The 20,920-nt window shown below is 45.6% G+C and overlaps 1 protein-coding gene across 3 annotated transcripts in view; it reads right to left on the bottom strand.

Annotated features, from left to right (window-relative positions):
* Positions 1-19,397, bottom strand: part of LDLRAD3 (low density lipoprotein receptor class A domain containing 3) — a gene marked incomplete at both ends in the record, with an annotated part of 253,970 nt that extends 234,573 nt beyond the window's left edge. For 2 of the 3 annotated variants that reach the window (XM_082659578.1, XM_082659579.1), the window contains one exon: positions 19,334-19,397. In XM_082659578.1, the coding sequence (XP_082515704.1) occupies positions 19,334-19,379 (46 nt within the window). The remainder of the gene's footprint in view (positions 1-19,333) is intronic. The other variant, XM_082659580.1, reaches the window with a different exon arrangement.
* Between the last annotated feature and the right edge of the window lie 1,523 nt (positions 19,398-20,920).

The raw sequence follows: 20,920 nt of genomic DNA, 5'->3' as shown, positions 1-20,920 counted from the left end.
TTCCCAAGCGCGCATCGCAAGAACGCCTTGGTCCACTGCGAAGGGTTCAGTGGTCAGCGACGAAATTAGAAACTGAAGGAACAATTGCTGCAGCTCTTCTTCGAACCCCATTTAAAGGACCACCCTGTGTTCTGAGGATGAGCTACTCCTATATTTTTGTATTAAAATCTGATGTCTATTATAAAATGGTGGCGATTTGATAAAAGGTGATTCTTTTTTCATTGTCCTCGTTTGATCAAATAAAGGTAGGTGAGGCAACATCGAAAGTCCAGCCTCTTTTGGTTTATTTTTCGTTACTGGTCCATAAATTCAAGCATGGAAGTCCCCCGAATACGCCCATCAGGGGGGCATGGCTGCCTCCACTTCATCCCCAGCTCAACTTCTTTACCCTAATTTACAAACCCAGCTTCTGCTCTCACCACGCAAGGGAAACTGTTCACTCCAAGGTCTCCAAATCCAGGCCCCTTCCTGCATCAAACAGTCCAGAAAAGGCTGTCCTTACTCAGACATACCAGAGCCTCCATAAAAAGGCCAACCCCAGCCTTTCCAAACAGATTTGATCAAGGCAAAACCTTCTCAGTGCCGATCACATGAGCCCAAGCTCTCACTGGCATCTCTGGTCATCACCACCCCACCCACCAAAGCACGGGCCCTAGAGCTGGAAAAGCCCAGGGTCCACAGCCTAGCTCTTTCCAAGTCCAGGCAAGTTGCTTTGTTTCTCTGAGCGTCAGTCTCCTACTAGGTCAAGCCATGATGGTGACAGTCCCTATCTCACAGGGATCTTGAGAAGATCTGAAAAAATCATGTGTGTAAAGCACTTTCCACAGTACTGTGCCTGGGACACAGTAAGTACCATGAACTGGGACAGTTAGTAGAAGCAGTCTTCGTAGTAGACATGCCCTCTTCCTAGCTTTATCTCCCATGGCTTCTTGAGACTCCAGCAAAACTACAATCTTTGTGAGTCCCCAGATACACCATATACCTTCCCACCTCTGGGACTCTGCCCCACCAGCCTGAAATTCCAGCCTCACTCCCACCGTTTCCTCCAAGCTCATGTCAGGGACCTCCTTCACAATCCCTGTGTATCCACTGCAGCTGGAAGAAGTGTGGTCCTCCTCTGAACTCGGGCAGCATCTGGTCTGTGCCACGTTCCTGACTGCATTGCTCTCCACATGACCACACATGCCTTATTCAGACCTATGTGCACATCTTCCCTCTTGTGCTAAAACTCAATTACTTAAAGTCAGGGGAAGCTCTGTACATCCATCAGTACCTGCCACAGTGCCTTACAAGTAAGTGATCAATAAGTAATTGTTCTAAGAAGCCAGTGATATCATCCGCAATAGATCATTTTAAAATAGAGAAGCAGATGTAGTGTGATGACTTCCTATGTCCGATGCTGAATTTCTTCCTAGAACCAAAGCTAGCAACATTTATATGTATATAAACACACACATCTATATACAGGGCTGTGTGTATATATATGTACACACACACACACACACACACACACACACACACAAATATGTTCATCCCAAAATCCCAGGCAATGCAAAAGGACAGTAATTAAAATTCTAATCTGATGGGATTGAAATCCATTGTCTCTGGGACCCAGCACTTCCTCCACCCCAAAATTCTGATTAACTGTCACTACACGACTCTACTCTGCTCTCCCATTAAATTTACAACTTTGCACTCTGACTTCCGTGTTGTTTTGATTACGTCTTCCTTTGGTTTAGTCTTTACCACATTATTTCCCTCCCTTCATTCAAGTCACCCTTTCCATGTGGCACTGTTATTTATTTATTCTACAAAGCTAGCCATTTGCCCTCTGTTTTGTTCCTCATCCCCCTGGGTTTCTGGATCCACTAAATGGCCTTGGTATGGTGCCTTATGTATGCAAAGAACTCACGTCCAGAGAGAGTTCAATTTCATTCCAATCTGCTCTCCTCCTCCGTCTCTCAAATAAATGAAAATTATTTAAACAGACAAGGGAGCAGTCCGTGTGTCTTCCTCTAAATGTACTTAGAGGAAGGGCATTTCTATTTCAAAATCTTTGAGGCTCTTTTGTTCACCGTAGGAACTCATTTAAAAGGAGGTGCTCCAGAGAACCCAGGAAACGTAATGATTACCTCCCAGAAGCAAGCTGTTCATTCCCTTGAAGTCAGAGCAGGACCACATATGGAAAATTATCATCAGTCACTTAGTCTGCATGACGGCCCCATAGGGTGTATTCACCCTCTTCGATTGGAAAGTGGGAAACAGGATTCTGTAGAGGCAAAGACTGAGACGAGCCGTTTGAACTTGCAGCAGACCTACAATATATCCAGAATTCTCAGGACTCTCCTTCCAGAGTCTAACCTAGTACTGACCCTTCAATATGTCCTAGGTCATGAAGAAGAGTACCCTCTAGAACTTGTACACAAGCTCCAGTGTGAACTCCAAATACTTGGGTATTTCAGAGCCAACAAACAAAAAAGCTGTTTGAATGTTTCAGAAAGGCCAACAAGGCAAGGGGCAAACATCTCCGGGAGAGAAAAAATGGGAAGAATAAAATTTTCAAAGTCAGTGTGAAAATGAGTCAGAAAAACCGAATTTCAGGCTCATGGTTGATGACCAGAAATTCCAGGACTGAAAATGCCAGGTGGACCAAGAGTCCTTATCTCTGTTTTAAGACCAGAATCACAGTCGTCCCTGGTCAAAAATATTTCCAGTACTCAATAGGCTGAACATAGCCTGCGGTACAAACTGAAGTTCATACGTAAGTAGAAGCTCATACATTCATTCAACAACCATTCACTGAGCCCCCACTTCAGTACCAGCACTGGGCTGGGCACTGGGAGTTCAGACATAAACGACACCCCCAGCCCTCAAACCCAGCCGCAGAGCATGGATTAGTAAGCAGGTGGTGACGCTGCAGAAGTGCCAGGCACCAGGCTTACATACCTTGCATCCATGATCTCGTCCACACTCCCCAAGAATGCTATGAGGCTGGCATTACCTCCCTTTTACAGGGAAAGGGCCCACTGAGGCACAGAGAATACCTCCAAGAATGCTATGAGGCTGGCATTACCTCCCTTTTACAGGGAAAGGGCCCACTGAGGCACAGAGAATACCTCCAAGAATGCTATGAGGCTGGCATTACCTCCCTTTTACAGGGAAAGGGCCCACAGAGGCACAGAGAATACCTCCAAGAATGCTATGAGGCTGGCATCATCTCCCTTTTACAGGGAAAGAGCCCACTGAGGCACAGAGAGGTCCTGTAACTGGCCTAAGGTCACATAGCCAGGATCTGAACCCAGACCATTTGATTCAAGAGCCTGCCTCTCTTCTGAGCCATCACTCCCCCACACCACCATCAGAAGTGAGTCCAGAAAGTGGCTCCCCAGTGCTCTGCTGGTTTTCTCACCATGGAGCACCCCTAGTCCAGTGATCTCAGCAGCCCTTACAGGGTAAAACACCTACCAAGACAGAGGAGCCCAGAACCGCCTTCGAGATGCTGAGCCATAGGAGCCCCCAGAATCCATGTCGAAAGCACACATTCAACCCTTCAGCAGAATTAGACCTGATTACCCAGCCCCAAGGCCTGGAGTTCTGGACCTGGAAATTCTGGCCACGCCGACACGGAAGCAACCATCTCTCACCTGCACCTGTGCCGAACGTCCTCCCGATTCTCCATCTATATCCAGCTGGGGGACCAAGGAGTGGGGGGACGAGGCGGGGAGGTCTGGCCACAGCCTACCGCACTCCCCTCACTAGTAATCAAGGGAAAGGACATTGAAACCACAGCAAGTTACCACTTTGTGCCCTTGGGAAAACTAATGAAGAACTCAAGTCCAAATATTGGAAGAGATGTGGGGAAGCAGGTGCTCTCATAAACCACTGATGGGAATATGAATAGATAGGGCCATTTCAGAGGGTACGCTGGCGTTACCTAGACAAGCGGAAAATGTGCAAACCCTCTGATCCAGGATTCTACTTCGAGAATATTATGAAGTCCTGCTCTGTGCACAAGGATTTTCACTGCAGTGGCTAGTCACGGTCACGACCTAAATGTCTTAAGAGATGAGCGAACAAGCTTCTGCATATTCGTACAATGGGATACCTACAGCAGTTAGAAAAAACACATCTACATGTGGCAACAGGGATGGACCTCAAAATTACAAGAAGAAATGAAAAAATTAAGTTGCAAAAGTACACACAGAATGATAGCACTTATGTACACTTTAAAATATTATGCATTGGAGAGAGACACACACAAATGCGGGAAAAGATAAAAACAGAGACAGAAAGGCTATATGCCAACTTGAGGATCGTAGTGGCCTCTGGGCAGAAGAGAAGGTAATGAGATGAGGGACAGTCTTCGAGAGTATCTGTAATATTTTTTTCTTTAAGAAATCTGAATTTATATGGAAAATGTTAAAAATCTGATAGATCTGTGTGACAGGTACACTAGCATTTGTTATATTATTCTTGGTTTTTTTATGATGTTTGAGAGATTCCAGAATTTAAAGTAATTAAAAAGTATGTATTTTGAAACACCCAGGCTACTCTTATAATCATTGAGGTTTAAGAACCACTCAAGCATAGGGAACGAGCATAAATAAATTAGAATACCACGTGTGAAGTTTAACATGAACAAAAGCAAGGTAGTGGCGGCCGTTAAGAAGTGAGATTATGGAGTATTATTCAGCCATAAAAAAGGATATCCTGCCATTTGGAACACATGGATGGACCTTGAGGGTATTATGCTAAGTGAAATATGTCAGACAGAGAAAGACATATACTGTACGATCTGACCTATATGTGGAATCTTTAAAAAACCCAAATTCATAGAAAAGAACAGACTGGTGTTTGCCAGAGGGAGGGGCTGGGATGGGGGGCCGGGTAGAGAAATGGGTGACAGTGGTCAAAAGGTACAAACTTCCAGTTTTATTCTTAATAAGTCCTGGGATGTAATGGACAGCATGACGACTATAGTTAACAATACTGTATTATATATTTGAAAGTTGCTAAAGGAGTACATCTTAAAAGTTCTCACCACAAGAAAAAACATTGTAACTATGTAAAGCGATGGGTGTTAACTTACTGTGCTAATCATTTCGCAATGTAGACATATATCAATTTTTTTTAAAAAGAAGTGAGATTCATTCTGGGTTGGGAATTGAATATGGGAGGAAAGCTTTCTAGACAAGGAAATTCACTAGTAGAGTTGTGAAGGGTGTAGAGGAAACTTTCTCTGAAAAACTGTACAAACACGGGCATAGCTTAAATCAATAGGAAGACCAGACAGCAAGCAAGGGTACACACTATAGACATAAGGCTGCGTTTAGCTGTGGGAGAAGGAACGAGCCGGGAAACCCTTCTCAGTCAAGCTGGCCACAACCATCTGCTAAAACTCCAGCAAGAAATAGGGATCACTTGGGCACCAACACCGTCCACCAAGGAAGTTAGGGCAAGGGTCATCTGTATCAGTTCAGCCCACTGGCAAGGCAGGGAGGGTGTTCCTGAAGAGGCCTGGGTGCCTGGAGGCCTGACGCTGCTGGGAAGGGCGGGGATGCAGGGTCCACCACTGCAGAGCCCTCTCCAAAGTATCCACTGGGATCTGCAAACCAGACGAAAGCTGAGCGCACAAACCAATTGAGAGTTTTCTTATTATTGATTACTAATGTAGTCTGGCTTCAGCCTTTTTTCTCCCCATAGGTAACATTTCCCACCCATCTGAACGGGGGAGAGCCATAGGGGTTTACTCTCCATGCAGCCCTTGTAAATCATTGCTGTAAAATGTGTGGGAGAGTTAATTTATGGGAAGAGGTGGATTGAAGTGTTTGGCGAACAAGAAGGTCCAAAGCTAAACAACAGGCCTTAGAACAAAAAGCAATAGTAATGCCAGTGACCAGGTCAGGCACCCAGGGGTCCTGAGAAGATCTGCAGAATTCAGCAATTGACTTACAGCAAATTGCTAGCTTTTGGTGACGGAAGGCAATCGGGGCTAGATTTGATGGAATTTAGAAAAATGAAGGAATGCTATGTTGTGCCCCAAGTACCAAGGGGAAACTTATAACACACACATACTGCAAATCTGAATCATTCTGTTTCTTAAGAATTTTCTTTCCATGTAAGAATTATTCTTTGGGAACAGTGCCATCCAACAGAACTTTCTGCGATGACGGAGATTTTCCTCATCTGAGCTGCCGAATAAGGTAGCCACTAGCCACGTGGGGCTAATGAGCATTTGGAATATGCCTGGTGTGGCAGAAGATCTTGATTTTTTATTTTATTTAATCTTAACTAATTTAACTGTAAGTAGCCACATGTGGCAAGTGGATGTCATATTGGAGAGCATCCTTCTTACTGTCTGCGTTGTATTCTAGCATATTGATGTGGTACCTCACCCTTTCTAGGAAGCATTAGCTTCCAGCCTTTCACCATTAAAAGCAATGCTGGCACACAATCCTCATAGCTGAATCTTTGTACACATCCCATCAGGATCAAGTCCTAGAAGTGGAACTGTGGAGTCAGTGGGTAATTACGCTTCTAGGCTCTTCCTACATAGCAAGACCACCCATTTACAGTAACATAGATGTGAGCAGAATTTTATCTATCACTAGCTGTTTTCACATACATGATCCTCAAAGGATCCTCAACGACTACCAGGTAGAATCAGACAGGGCAGGGAATAGCAGCCTGTATGTACAGACAAGGAAACAAGCTGTGAAAGAGCATGCCGCTGACTTGGTTGGTTTAGAGGATTTTTACAGCCTACATCAAAGAATACACCCAGCCATTCTGGGATGTTAGACCATTTGTTCTCCCACATCAGCTTAAGGAGGGAAAATGCCAATGCTACATTCACAAGTGAAAAGAGCAGGATATGAAATTATATTCTCCGGATGATCAAAACGACATAAAAAGCAAAGAAAATAAACCAACGTGTTAACAGTCTTTAGATCATAGAACTGTAAGTTTCGTTTTTCTAAATTTTTGTCCGAATTTTTATAATAAACTGGAATAATTATTTAAATAACATTTAGTTATACGTTACTAAATGTTAAACAACATTTAGTTATATTAGTGAGCAATCATAAAAGCTAAGAGCCTCACATGCATTACCTCACTCACAAGATTTCTACATGGGAGGGACCATTATTATCCCTATTTACAGATGAAGACACAGTGGGTTGCAGAAGGTTGAAGAAACCTGGCCAAAGCTGAGGCAGTGAGCTGGGATTTGAACCTAGGCTGGCTCCCTGGAAAGCCTGCATTCTTAGTTACGACATAAGTGCATCTCAAACTTGAACGCGAGCCAGGGTCACCCGGGGTGCAGATTCTGATTCAGGTGATGCTTGATGCTGTCGGCCTGGAGACCACATTTTGAGTAGCAAAGCTCTCCACCATAATCCCATGACAAGATTACCTTCTTAAAGGAGCAAATACACTATACTCAACCAGAAAGATGTTTTCTAATAATTTAAATAATGTCAATGCTTACTAAGATATAAAAGCAAAAACAGATTTGTCTTGTTAATCACTTTTGCAGTCTCCTTTTCTATCCATATGGCAGGGCTTAAACTGCTCTTGTAAATTCCCACCCACAGACGCTGGTGTCAGAATAAGCCCAACTCGAAGCTTTATCAACCTTCTCGTCTCATTAGCAGGGAGGATTTTATCCCCAAAGCTTCCGTTAGCAAACAATTCCACAAACCCATGGAGCAGGTATGTGGAGGAAAGGCCCCAGGGGTGTCCCGAGGAAGCAGCCGGTCTCACCCGCCACCCCTGACGGCAGATTCTCGTCGCCGAGTCACCAGCACATTTTAGATTTGGTGGTCCCTATTCCCATGGACCTTTTCTTTGAAACATTAAAATTAGGTACTCTCTAAATGTTTTAACCTTCCAAAATCTGGCAAGCACTTGCTAATCTTATCTCAAAGAACCTTCAACACCCTTTAATTATGTTCCTAATTCTTCATGTCTTTTTACATGGCATTATCAGATACTTGTTTAATGAAACTTTTGTCATTTGCAGTAACCCTGTTTATCTCCTTTAATGCTTAATGCTATGCAATTACTCATCTGATACCACGAAAGTAGCCCTTGCATATAGGATTTTATTTCCCTAACTTTTCACTCTCTATCTTTTGGATTTTACTATGTCTCTTACAATGAATAGATGGGTAATTTTTTTTCCGCAAGAGTTAGTGTGACATTTTGTTGTACACTTAGTCTTATAATTGATGTATTTCTATTACCCTCCACTTCCCTCTAAGATTATATTGATTGATGCACTTCCTTCCTTGAATCATTTGTGTGGTTTCAGTAGCAAACTTTTATTTCCTTTTAAATTAGACCGGAAGATAACCTTAATTTTCTTATTGTTTAATGTTTTCAACACTGTTATTTTATAAGAGAACTGCTTTCACTTTTTCCTCGCAGTAACTTCTCACGTTCCTTAAGTAAACTGTGTGAAGTCCCCTCAAATGGAATTAAGATGCACAGCAGTTTTCATTCACCTGTCAGAAACCCCTGTTTATACGCCACATGCTAGACTCCCAATTGTCTAATTGATCACCTGACTTTACAATTGCTATAATCCATTTCCCTCTCAAAGGCCTCTCTCTTTTTGTCATGTTGTTTTTTAAGCCACAGGTGTCTCTGGTAAAGATCTCTGCAGGTCTCTGAAGCCCAATGAGACTGTTTTAAAATCTAGAGAAGAAACAATGTGTCACCAAAGGGCAACATCTAAATTTCATTCTTCCCTCAACTGCTTCCCTTCTTCAAAGTCACAGTCACTTATCTTTAGTGATCACCTCCGTGCCTTCCAGGTAACTTACAGGAAACCCTATTGTGTGACAGACACGAAGCCAAGCCCTGACTCAGGTGCTGGACCGTAAAACAAATAAGATGGACATCAAAGAACACGACAGACCCCATCCCACCTCATGGAACTTGAATCACACGAGAATGGGAGAGTTCTTTCTTCAGTTCAAGATTATTGCTGAGTTACATTTTATGGGTACTTTCAAAAGGTCCTGAGATTGCCCCCTCAGTGCTGCACTGTGTTCCTTTCCCTGAACATATAGTCCAATTTCATTATCATCTACTTGGGCAACATAACTGAACTTTGGGCACGCTAAATCTTCCCCTACTGCATCACTGCTGTCCTTCACAGGTTCCACAGATGTTTATCGTTTCTCTATAACATTTACAAGGTTAATGCAATCTTTAATTAATACGGAATATTCCTGATGCGAGTCATTCTTTCCAACTTTATCTCTTTTACAGTAATTAGCAACCATTCTTTCCAGTCCCGCTAAGCCAGGCCCCAGCCAGCTGGGCTCCCTCCTATCATACCTTTTAATCAAACTTTTATAAAGTCTGCTTCTGAAACTTCCATTCGGTTCTGTTCTGGTTTCTTTTAGCATCAACAGTTTTTTACAGCTTTGGATGTTTTTCTGATGAAACACCCTATGCTGCTAATCGCTCTTTCATCGTCCCCAGACTCCCCCATCTTATTTTTATAATAAAAAAACAAGTTAAATTTAGCACTTTCCAAACCAATCGAGAGGCTTTTTTTTCAACTGACTATGGAGCTACAAGTGTGATGAGGTCTCACTTCTCAGCCGTGTCCAGTTAGTTTAATGACTCTCGGAGAACACTGCCCTGATTCAAGGCAAAAGCTGAAGGAAAATGCTCCACTAAGGCCATCAAAGACAGCGTACTTGTGATATCCCTAGAGCTAACCTCACTGGGCCTTATAATAACGAGAAGGGATTTTTAATGCAATAAAGTTACACACCATTTATATTTTCGTTTCTCTCTGCCAACAGGCACACGAGTGTCCCACATGGAACGCCGGCATCTTAGGTCCGCACGTCTTCTAAATCAAGTTATTCATACAGCCATGTCCCTCCAGCGCCAGTTCCTGAAGGCCTGCTCCAGAGTCAGCTAACTGGCTGCCCTCCCTCTTTGCTGCGGCCTCCCTCCAGGCCAGAGACAACCCTGTCTTTAGACTGAACTACGTCGCCTGTCGAAAATCACAGTTGGACTTGAGCACCTGCAAATTCACCCAAATTACAGTCTCCTGGTATCACAATGACTCATTAAAAAGAGAAATAGTTTTCAGGAGAGAACTTGGGAGTAAGGGTTTGGAATTCTGAGGCTCATTCTGGCTTGCCTGTAGTTATTAACGCTTTTCAGACCTGCAGTGTTACTTCCACACAAGACTGGACCTGCTGCCCACGAGAGCCCCTTGGTTTGAGGTAACAAGATGGGGCAAATTCTTGCCAGCTACGACTTCTTTCTGGTACAGTACATTAACATTTCACCTTCCACAATAAATAACATCAATGAGTAGTTCAGAAAAAGTTCTCTCTCATGTGAATTAAACAAGCTTAAGCTCAGAGTGAGAAAATAAGAAAAAACTTAGATTTTTTCTTTTTATATGAGGCATTATAATCAGCACTATATTTCTGCCTTAAAAATCTATTTCTAGACTTTATAAACAGTGGGCCCTTCTTTTTGGCACCCAGCACTATTTGAGGGCAGTACTGACCAAAAAGAAATTGCTTTTGGTTGGTATTCCAACAAAATATTTCCATCAAAGGGGGGGAAAAATTCTCCATCATGAATACATTCAAAGGCAAGTCTCATGGTGCTGAAATAATTTGTTTTTATTGTTTCTTTTAATAAAGGAAGTCTCTACAAAGGCTAATTTAAATGCCTATAACAACAAGTCCTCCATAGCAGGGAAGAGCAAAATGTCAGTTTCAATCGGCCAAGGACAGGCCACTTGAATAAAATCAACTTGAGATATGCCCCGACCAATGGCTCTCCAACAGATCATTCTATCCAACATAATAAGCATGTACTCAATACTGACACCACTACCCAGTGATGGAATTCTCTAGCACAAGCTAGGGAGTACACCTCCTTCTTCCAACACACGCGAACTTGAGTGTCTACTCAGTGCCAAAGCAGTAGAGCCAGTGGTCAAGAGCACAGGTTTAAGTTGTGCAGACCTACATGACAATTCTGAAACCACCTCTTACTGGCTGCGGGCTTGGGAAAATTCCTTAGCCTTCTAGTTTCCCCATCTCTGAAATGGCAGAGCATACCACCTACCTAAATGAACTGCTGTGAAAATGAAATAAGATTCATCAGCATAGGAGGCATGAAAAAAATTACGATGTTGACATATACCAGATGTTTTTAAAGCTGTTTTTAAAAGAATGGGTAGTTATATAAGAACTAAAAGAAAGATGGCCAAGAAGACACATACCTTTGGTACTGGAACATCTCCGAAATCAGGATGAGCCTAATTCATCTTTAATACTGTAACTTCTCTGAAATCAAGATGTGCCCAACAGCCAACAGCCTCTTATGAGAGCACAGGGTAAGCAGAAGCTGTGATCTATTGGTCACTGGCAGTGCCTGGGTGAACTTGGTCACAGCGGCTGATGTGAGTCATCACTTCCGTCCAGTTCTGTGCATTGTTGGTAATGCAGAGGTTGAATTTACCTGCTGTTCAGAATGTCTTGTAAAAGATGACACTAAAATTTTGCATTGAAATGAAAAATTATTGTGTATACAAAAAGGCAAGGAAACCACGTAAATTTGAAAATAGGGAAACAAATATCTGTCATTGGAGAAAGACTAAAATTCCATATTTTCTTGCAAAGCATAAGCCAAACACCTTAAAGGAAGGTGTTTGAATATATCCAGAAACAGCTGAAACCATACCACATTTTGTTTCTGAGATAGAGGCAAAAGGATTGCCATTCACGAACTGAGAAAGTGAACTGCAAGGGAAGTTGAGTGAAAAGGCCAAATGCTTTGGAGTAACTGGAAGGTTTAAACAACAGGAGGCAGGTGTGACCAATTCAGATAACTCAAAGTAGAACTGACAAAATTCAGTCTTTAAGTAAAAAAAGCAAGTCAAAAAACTACAAATATAGACAAGTATGAGCTCATTAAACTCTATGGGCACACAAGGACTAAACTGATATATACCAGACAGTTAATAGTAATTTTCAAAAGAGGAAAAAAGGTAAACAGGATGAAGAGAGATTTTAATGTTTTATTTTAATGACTTCTGTTGTGCTTGAAATTTTTATAGTGAGCATATATTCAATGCATTATTTCTGTAATGTTTTTAATTCAGGAAGATTACAACAAAATGATACATGTACAGTCTTGGCACCCTGCCGGGTAGAGTAACCCTCCAGTGAGTGGTAGCCGTTATTACGCTCCTAGACCCCACAAAAGAAATAAGAAATATGACATATACATTTAACATATGATCCTAGCCCTTAAGGAGTTTACAAGCTAGTAGGATTAGTGACTAAAAGAGATAAGATATATATATAAAGACATGTATATATACATACACCAAGATATGTGTGTGTATATATATACATATACCAAGATATGGATATTATACATATATACACATATTTATCATATACAGTATATGTACATATATGTGTCTGTAGGTAGTATGATAAGATAAAGAAGGTTGTTGCCTAAAGCCACAGAAGAAATGTCTCATTAGAATCTCATAAGCCTAGAGCTAAAAGAGCCTTAGAATACCAACAGATGTACCCCAACATTTTACCTGGATAGCTAAAGCTAAAGAAGCAAGCTAGGACATGTGTCATCACCTCTGAAACCTGATCAAGAATGACCCATCCAACCTGGAGGGCATTATACTCAGTGAAAGAAGTCAGACAGAGAAAGATAGATACTGTATGACATCACTTATACGTGGAATCTAAAAAATACAACAAATGAGTGAATATAGCATAAACGAAGCAGACTCACAGATGTAGAGAACAAGCTACTGGTTACCAGTGGAGTGGCAATAAAGGGGCTGGGAGTGGGAGATACAAGCACTACTGGGTGTAAGACAGGCTCAAGGATGTATTGTACAACACAGGGAATATTGCCAATATTTTGTAATAACTTTAAATGAAAAGTAACCTTTAAAAATTATATAAAAATAAAATTTTTTTTAAAAGAATGACCCATCCATTAAACATTCCCAATGACCAGATATCCACGTTTGCCAAGACCTTGTGACATACACACAGCTTTGTTCCCAAGAAGGTTGTGCATCCGTCAGTATATCTCACATTTAGAAACACCTCCAAAACCCCACTTTTGGGAGACGTGTCTCTGCCCTTCCCAGATCACGACAGAGGCAAACAACCCCATTTCCTTCACTGGATCATTTAATTCTTCAAGGGCCAAGAACAAGTTCTACACAGCTCTGCCCCCCTACAGCACAGAGCTGGTACCGCACTAGTGAACAGCCAAATAAAGGGTCAAGGAGAGTTTTCGAGTTACCCAGAGACAAAAGGGAAAAAAAGGGTCGCCTGCTCGGGAAGCTAGGGCTCTTCCCTGGAGAAGCCTTTTGGAAGAGGGCGTGATTGAGGCTCTCGTGTGCCTGAGGGAAGATAACGAGCACTTCTCCCCTTCAAACCCAGCGCCCCTCTATTGGTACATCCTTTCTTCCCGAGAATCCACACACAAAAGAAGGCAGCGGCAGACAATGCACTTCGCTGGTCTGAAGAGAGGAGGAAGCAAAAAACTCAAGGAAGACTGGCCACAGAACAAAGGAGAAGGACAAAGGAGGACAGCTGCGAGGCAAAGTGTCTTAAAGGAATGCAAGAGTTACAAAGTGACGCAGAGTGTAACTTTCCAAAGACTTCAGAGAAGAAAGCAGAAGATGAGAATTTCTCCAAAACCAACTGGCTGCTAGTACAGAGGATTCCCCTCCACACACTCCCGCCCACCTGCAGAAGGAACTCAAGTTATAAAAGCTTTTGATGGGAAGGGGGAGGGAATCACGGGGAGAAATGGGAACTGAGCGGAACAATGACTGCTCTGTAGGGCAGAGGCAGGGGGACTTCCAGGGTAAGATTTCAACGCGCAACTCCCAAGGCAAACTTTCAGATAGCTTCTCCTCCAGTTCCCTGCGCTAGTGAGCCTCTCGAGCTTAACAGTTTACCCAGGGAACCGAGTGGCTTCTGGTGTCACCCGCCACCTGCCTTTTTTTTTTTTTTTTTTTTTTTTTGCGGTACGCGGGCCTCTCACTGTTGTGGCCTCTCCGGTTGCGGAGCACAGGCTCCGGACGCGCAGGCTCAGCGGCCATGGCTCACAGGCTCGGCCGCTCCGCGGCATGTGGGATCTTCCCGGACTGGGGCATGAACCCATGTCCCCTGAATCGGCAGGCGGACTCTCAACCACTGCGCCACCAGGGAAGCCCCCGCCACCTGCCTTTTACCTGCTTTCTCAGCCTGTCACTCCCAAGGGAACCAATTCCACAATCTCCAAGGTTACCCGCTTTCACTATGGCACAAGAGGGAAACAGGAGGGAAAGGTCAATGCTGAGGGTGTTTCTACATAAAAATGTATTTTCACACTGACTGAACTTGTGGGGTTGCAGAAACAGAAAGCAGAAACCTGATGACTAAGACACCCTTGGGAGGAGGATGCCATCCTGAACCACTGCATCTAAAAGACACTCTCAGGATGAGCAGTCAGAATGCTCAAGATGTATGGCGAGGGGGCACTCACACCAGACTAGGGGTTCTCAACTGGGGTACTCAAGTGGGGGTGATTTTTGCCCCCAGGGGGCATTTGGTAACAGCTGGAGACGTTGTTGGTTGTAACAACTGGGGGAGGCTGCTACTGGCATCAAGGACCAGGGATGCTGCTAAATACCGTACAATGCACAAGACAGCCTCCGTAACAAAGAACTCTCCGGCCCCAACGGCAACAGCACCGAGGCGGAGACACTTCCCTAGACTAACCCCATCCCTGCAGCCGTCTCCAGAAACCCTAACAATCCTACCTGAAAGAAACATTTGCCATGCCTCTGACTGGGCAGTTACCGTGTCACAAAAGTCCACGTATCCCGTAAGCAAGAGTAAACGTCAAGCAGATGTGACACGCAAGTGCTGCATCCCCAGATGTTCTCCCAGTAAACGTCTTCAAGGGCGCTCCTCAGGACCCAAGAAAGTAGATTCTTTCACAACAATTACAATGAAAGAAAGACAGACACACACACACACACACACACGCACACACACACACAGAGGAGCTGTCATCTTAAAAATCTCCCCAATTGTCAGGTAGAGGCACAGGCAAAAATAGCTGTACAGTTAGGATGGCCATGCGATTCCAAAATATTCCAAAGAGAGAAAGAAAGAAGGGAAGAGAACAAACAGGACAACTCCACAGCCAAAAACAGATTTGCCCCCAGGGCTATCTCATAGCTAAAAACAGTTCAATCACTCTGAGTCATCCATGGTATATAGCATCTTTTATTTTCTAATTGTAAAATATGATAAACATATAAGAGAGGGGAAATGTAAATATTGAGCTTAATGAATGAAAACAAACCCATGTAACTACAACTCAGGTCAAGAAATGGAACCGTGTCCAGTGGTAACTCCCTGCCAGGCGTGCCTCTCCCAGGCACAGAGTAAAAATACGGGTGCTATTTTGAAAGTTCCATTTTTACTCAAGGACTGGGATTTATTTCATTTTATTTTTATTTATTTATTTATTTTTGGTTGTGTTGGGTCTTCGTTGCTGTGCACGGGCTTTCTCTGGATGTGGCGAGCGGAGGCTACTCTTCATTGCGGTACGTGGGCTTCTCACTGTGATGGCTTCTCTTGTTGCGGAGCACAGGCTCTAGGCGCGTGGGCTTCAGTAGTTGTGGCACACGGGCTCAGTAGTTGTGGCACACGGGCTCAGTAGTTGTGGCTTGCGGGCTCTAGAGCGCAGGCTCAGTAGTTGTGGCACACGGGCTTATTTGCTCCGCGGCATGTGGGATCTTCCCGGACCAGGGCTCGAACCCATGTCCCCTGCATTGGCAGGCAGATGCTCAACCACTGCGCCACCAGGGAAGTTGCTGGGATTTATTTTTATGTATTACCACAAATACCAACTGCTGTGACTGCAAAGTGGACAGATTTGGGAAGGGGGGCTGTTTATGGAAACAAGCTCATGGATTGTTAATTCACGAAAGTACATGGGGGAAAGGCATGGAAGGATGCCTAGAAACAGGGGGGAAAGCCCAGACTGTGGCCCAAGAGAAACTTGAGTTAGAATCTGGCACCCTGGGCACAGAGGACCTCTCAGGAGCCACAAAATGACTTCCCATCACATGATATTATTGGAAAAATTCAATGGGATCATGTGTTTCAATGGCGAGCAAAGCACCTCATACACAGGAGACAGTCCACAAATACTGGGTTCCCTTTCCTCTCCTTGCCCATGAAAAGATGCAAGGTTGAAAAGGCCATGACTTTCATAGATTATGTGATTAGAAACCGTCCTAATCCCCAAATTCTCTAAACTGTTTCACAAAAGTGATGATACAAGTCCACTTTCAAGTTACCTAGGTGACTTTGACAACGAGGCATCTAAACCAGTCTTGGAGGCCCAGAAGGTACCGTCCTCCCTCCCCTACTGGCTCATATCCCTGTCTCTCCCTCACTTATCACAAGGTGAAAGGCCTAAGTGGGCTGTCAGGAAAAAACACCTCACACCCCAGTAGGGAGCCTTCATCCATCTCTTTGAAGACGAAAAGCAACAAGGTGTGTTTATTTGTACTTGCTGCACACGGCCTCATCGACCGGCCTGGGCTGCACCAAGCGACTCAGTTCGTTAAAAATAATAATAATAAAACCCACCCACTCACACCACGAAGCAGATCTCTCCAGGAGAAAAGGTCAACACCCACACTCCTGGGTGCACATAGGGGAAATCAAGCCTTTTCAAAGATAATGTCAGGCAGTCCCTAAAAGGTCAGCCAGGAAGGAGGTGGGCTGTCTGACCCCCTCAGGGCCCGGCCACCATTAGACATGCCTCACCATCCACGCACTTACATCCACCGAGCCCACCACGGGAAGGAAAGCTGGGTATCAGATGGGCTGAGCCTTTCTCACAGGCTACAGTAAAAAATAATAGCGGTCAAAATCGATGCTTCACTTCCCTAACACAAACAATAAAAACAAAGGAAGAAAAATACATACACAAACATATGAAGGCGTCTGAGAAGGTTCCTGAAAAACAAAGGCCTCCAGATTGCTCTAGAAATGCCTTTCAGACCTACAAAGACCCGGAACTCAGACTAGGGCTCCACTCTGACCCCAGGTTTCTTTACAGACTATCAAAAGAAGACAGAAGTCAAAAGCACCAGCTTTTATAATCTCTCTTGTTCGATCAACTTCCCCGAAGAGGATCGAGCTGTAGGATATGGGATAGAAGGCCAGGGTCCCCGGCCTACTATGAACCCCAAACTGAACCACCATGCAGGCTTCAGGAAAACTGACCAGCCCTGTTTCTGGTAACACTTCAGGTCAAAGTAGAATCCCTGCTAGAAGGATGATGCTTAATATAACAGGAAATGCATACACCCCAACCTGCCTAGAAGTTTCTAAACCAACAACTAACTGTAAAGGTGAGACAAAACCACACAAGCTCAATGACCACAGGTAACAGAAAACTACCACCTGGGAGAGCTAGGCATTCTGTGACCGCACCCCCTCCATTTTTCCCTCCCCATTATGACTATTTTATTTATTTCAGCCCTATTTTATACGTACACACACATATTAAGTAACCCGTGCTGACCAGAGAAAGACAAAATTAACTTTACGGTTATTTTTACAGAGTTGGAGACTCAACCAAAGCAACCCAGTACTAACTGGGAGATGCAATAAATAACACTTTCTACTGAGCCTCAAGCAGCTCTCTGAGGACAAACACAAGTCCCGGCTTCCAGACTGTCCTGCTTGGGTGTTATCAGGGGACACACCAGGGCAATGCAAATTGAGAGCATGAATCTAGGCAGGTCTTTGTGTCTGAGATGTCCTGGAAATCTGCCTGTTCTAACAGCCTCCAAATAATCATTCACCACTACCCGTGAGTGCCAGTGCCCTCTTGGAACTCTCTCCCTGTGGTGGCCCAACAGTTCAGGAGGAACAAGGCACTGTGACCCAGACCTGGTTAAAAATCCACAGCAGCCACCAGCATGCCACCCTCACTGGAAGCCACAGCAAACCCACAGACATCTAAACGGGAGACTCCAGGAGTGGGGATGATGTCATAGGTCTGAGAGTGGGGGAAGGCTACCCAGTGGATTCTGAAGATGGCCAGGACCAGGGACTTCAAGGAAGGAGGAGATTTCTCTTTCCAAGTGCACATCTGGCAGGGAGGGGGAAGTTCAGAATTAAGTGAGTCTCCACTTCCCCAACAAACACACCACCAAACACACCTCCACAGCAAGTAGCTAGAAGCATCTGGGAGAATCAGGCATTAATTAGACACGAGGATGGCACCGACGTCAGGCAAGCCAGCTTCTGCTGAAGAAAGTTCACTGGGCCCTGTCACCTACTTTTCTGGGCATCAGCCGCCCAGAAATAAACATCAAGGGGCCAAGGGCGTGGCGACCCTAGGAGGGGCAGCTGACAGCTGTGGCCGGCGGGCAGGGGCAGGGGAAGGGCTCCAGGCTGGAATTCGGAGCGCGCCCACATCAGCAGAAAAGTTCCCTGGAATAGCATGCTGTTCCTGGGGACCTCAGGATGCACACGCTACGGCGACGCCAGGTTCAAAGGGCCGGCAGATGAAGCCCGGATTCTCTCCCAGGGCATCTCGCCATTGTAGGTCGAGTGGGGGTAATCAGATGATTTAAATAAATGTCCTGCTCCCAGTATCAATGGGAAAGATTAATAATTCCCAGGTCCGGCCCTGCTTCATCTCTCTTTGCCCAAACCAAACACAGTCCCAGGGAGGAATGGAAGGAAACGGCGATTACCGGTCGCCCTGCGGTCCAGGTAGGAAACTGAGGCACGGGGGTGCACATAAGAGAAACCAAAGGGGACCTGGAGAGGCTAGCACAGCACGGAGCATCCCGCGTCTGGGATGATGGGATCAGGGAAGCGTTCTCTCCCCTCCCCTCCCTTCCTCCTTTCCCCTACACAACACACACACACACACACACACACACACACGCACGCACGAACTCTCCAGCTACGCCCAATCAGGGCAGCTGCCGGGCTCCCCAGAGCCGGACTGCACACAAAGCCCCGCCCGTGCACACACAACACAGCACAAGCCGGCGCGCACGCCCACACAATAGGACGGCGCGCACCCCGCCGCGGCCCCTCGCCGGGGTCCCGGCCAGCCCGGCGCCGGGGTCCGCCCTCCGTGCACACCCGCGCCGGGAGACGCAGCCCGGGCAAGAGGAGGGGGCACGATCGCAGCCCGGCCGCCGCGTCCCGCGCCCCGAAGAAAGTTCGCCGGACGCCCCCCGACTCACCCGCGGCGCTGCTCAGCAGCAGGCACAGCGGCCCCAGCAGCCACATGGCGCGGCCGCTGCTCCCGCTGCCCGGCGCCGTCGCTGCCCCCGCGGCCTCGGCGCTGACCCCGCCCCTCGCCGCGCCGGCCCCGCCCCCCGCTGTCCCTCCTCCCGCCCGCCCCGCCCTCCTCGGCCAGGCCGGCCCCGGCCCAGCTCCGCGAAGTTTTGCGAGCGTCCCGGCTGCGCGCCGAGCCCGCGTCCTGCCTAGAGTGTCCAGGCTCGGAGAGGCCGCGGAGGAGGCCGCGGAGGCTCCGGCCCTGGCGGCCTCTCGCAGCCAACCCCGTCTGGCGGCGAAGATCTAGTAGTAGCCCGGGCTCTGTTCTTGCCTTCTCTTTCTCTTTTTCCTCCGCCTTTTGCTCCTCCATCGTCTGGGGATGCCGCGCTCACCATCTCCTCCTCAGTCCCAAATTTGGATTCTTTACGGAACTACAAAATGAGTGTACTCTAGGGAGGGAAAGAAAAAGTTGGAAGAAAGGGCCAAATATTATGAGGAAAAAAAATTATATATACATATATATATATATATATATATACACACACAGACACACACACACATATTCGTATGTATTATTTTTAGTAGCTAGAGTGGAATACGGTGAGTGCTTCTCAAACTTCTCAGACGCATCGACGCACCGGGACTCTGACTCAGTAGGTATGGGGTGGAGTCTAAGATTCTGCTTTTCTAACAAGCTTTTAGGTGATTTGGAAACTGATGGTGAACCACATGTGGAGTAGGCACACAGCATTGTCCTGTGCTTTATTTCCTCTGGATCTTGTCTACCTAGACCAGGGGAACTTTGGGTCCCAATTTGCAGAAAAGGAAAGGAAATGTGAAAGTAGAAGCCCACATACAAAAATAAGTTGGGGCCCCAGTGCAGTTGGGGCTCCAAGACAGCACTGGTGACAGTTCTCAAAGAATTTAGATGGAGGAAGAATCAATGACACTTTCGTGCTCCACTCTCCAGCCCCTCCCCTCCCCAGAAAACAACCAAAGCAAAAACAACAACAAAAAACCGAACGCAAGTAATCGCCCAAAACTGGAAATATCCATCAACTAAGGAATGGATAAACAAATTGTGTTCTATCACCTAATGCAACAACAGGAATAAATCTTAAAAGCATGCTAAGAGAAAGAATCCAGCCTCCAAGGGTACATTCTGTATGATTTCATTTTTTTTTAATGTGGACGATTTTTGAAGTCTTTATTGAATGTGTGACAGCATTGCTTCTGTTTTATGTTTTGGTATTTTTTTGGCCCTGTGGCATGTGGGACCTTAGCTCCCCGACCAGGGATCAAACCCGCACCCCCTGCATTGGAAGGTGAAGTCTTAACCACTGGACGGCCAGAGAAGTCCCCTATGATTCCATGTATAAGACATGAGGGGTGGGCTTCCCTCGTGGCGCAGTGGTTGAGAGTCCGCCTGCTAATGCAGGGGACGCGGGTTCGTGCCCCGGTCCGGGAGGATCCCGCATGCCGTGGAGCGGCTGGGCCCGTGAGCCATGGCCGCTGATCCTGCGCGTCTGGAGCCTGTGCTCCGCAACGGGAGA

The sequence above is a fragment of the Grampus griseus genome (genome assembly GCF_964374135.1).
Source record: "Grampus griseus genome assembly, chromosome: 8".
In the NCBI taxonomy this organism is placed as follows: domain Eukaryota; kingdom Metazoa; phylum Chordata; class Mammalia; order Artiodactyla; family Delphinidae; genus Grampus; species Grampus griseus.
Note: the sequence above shows the minus strand (reverse complement) of the source record. Positions and strands in the feature narration are given on the sequence as shown.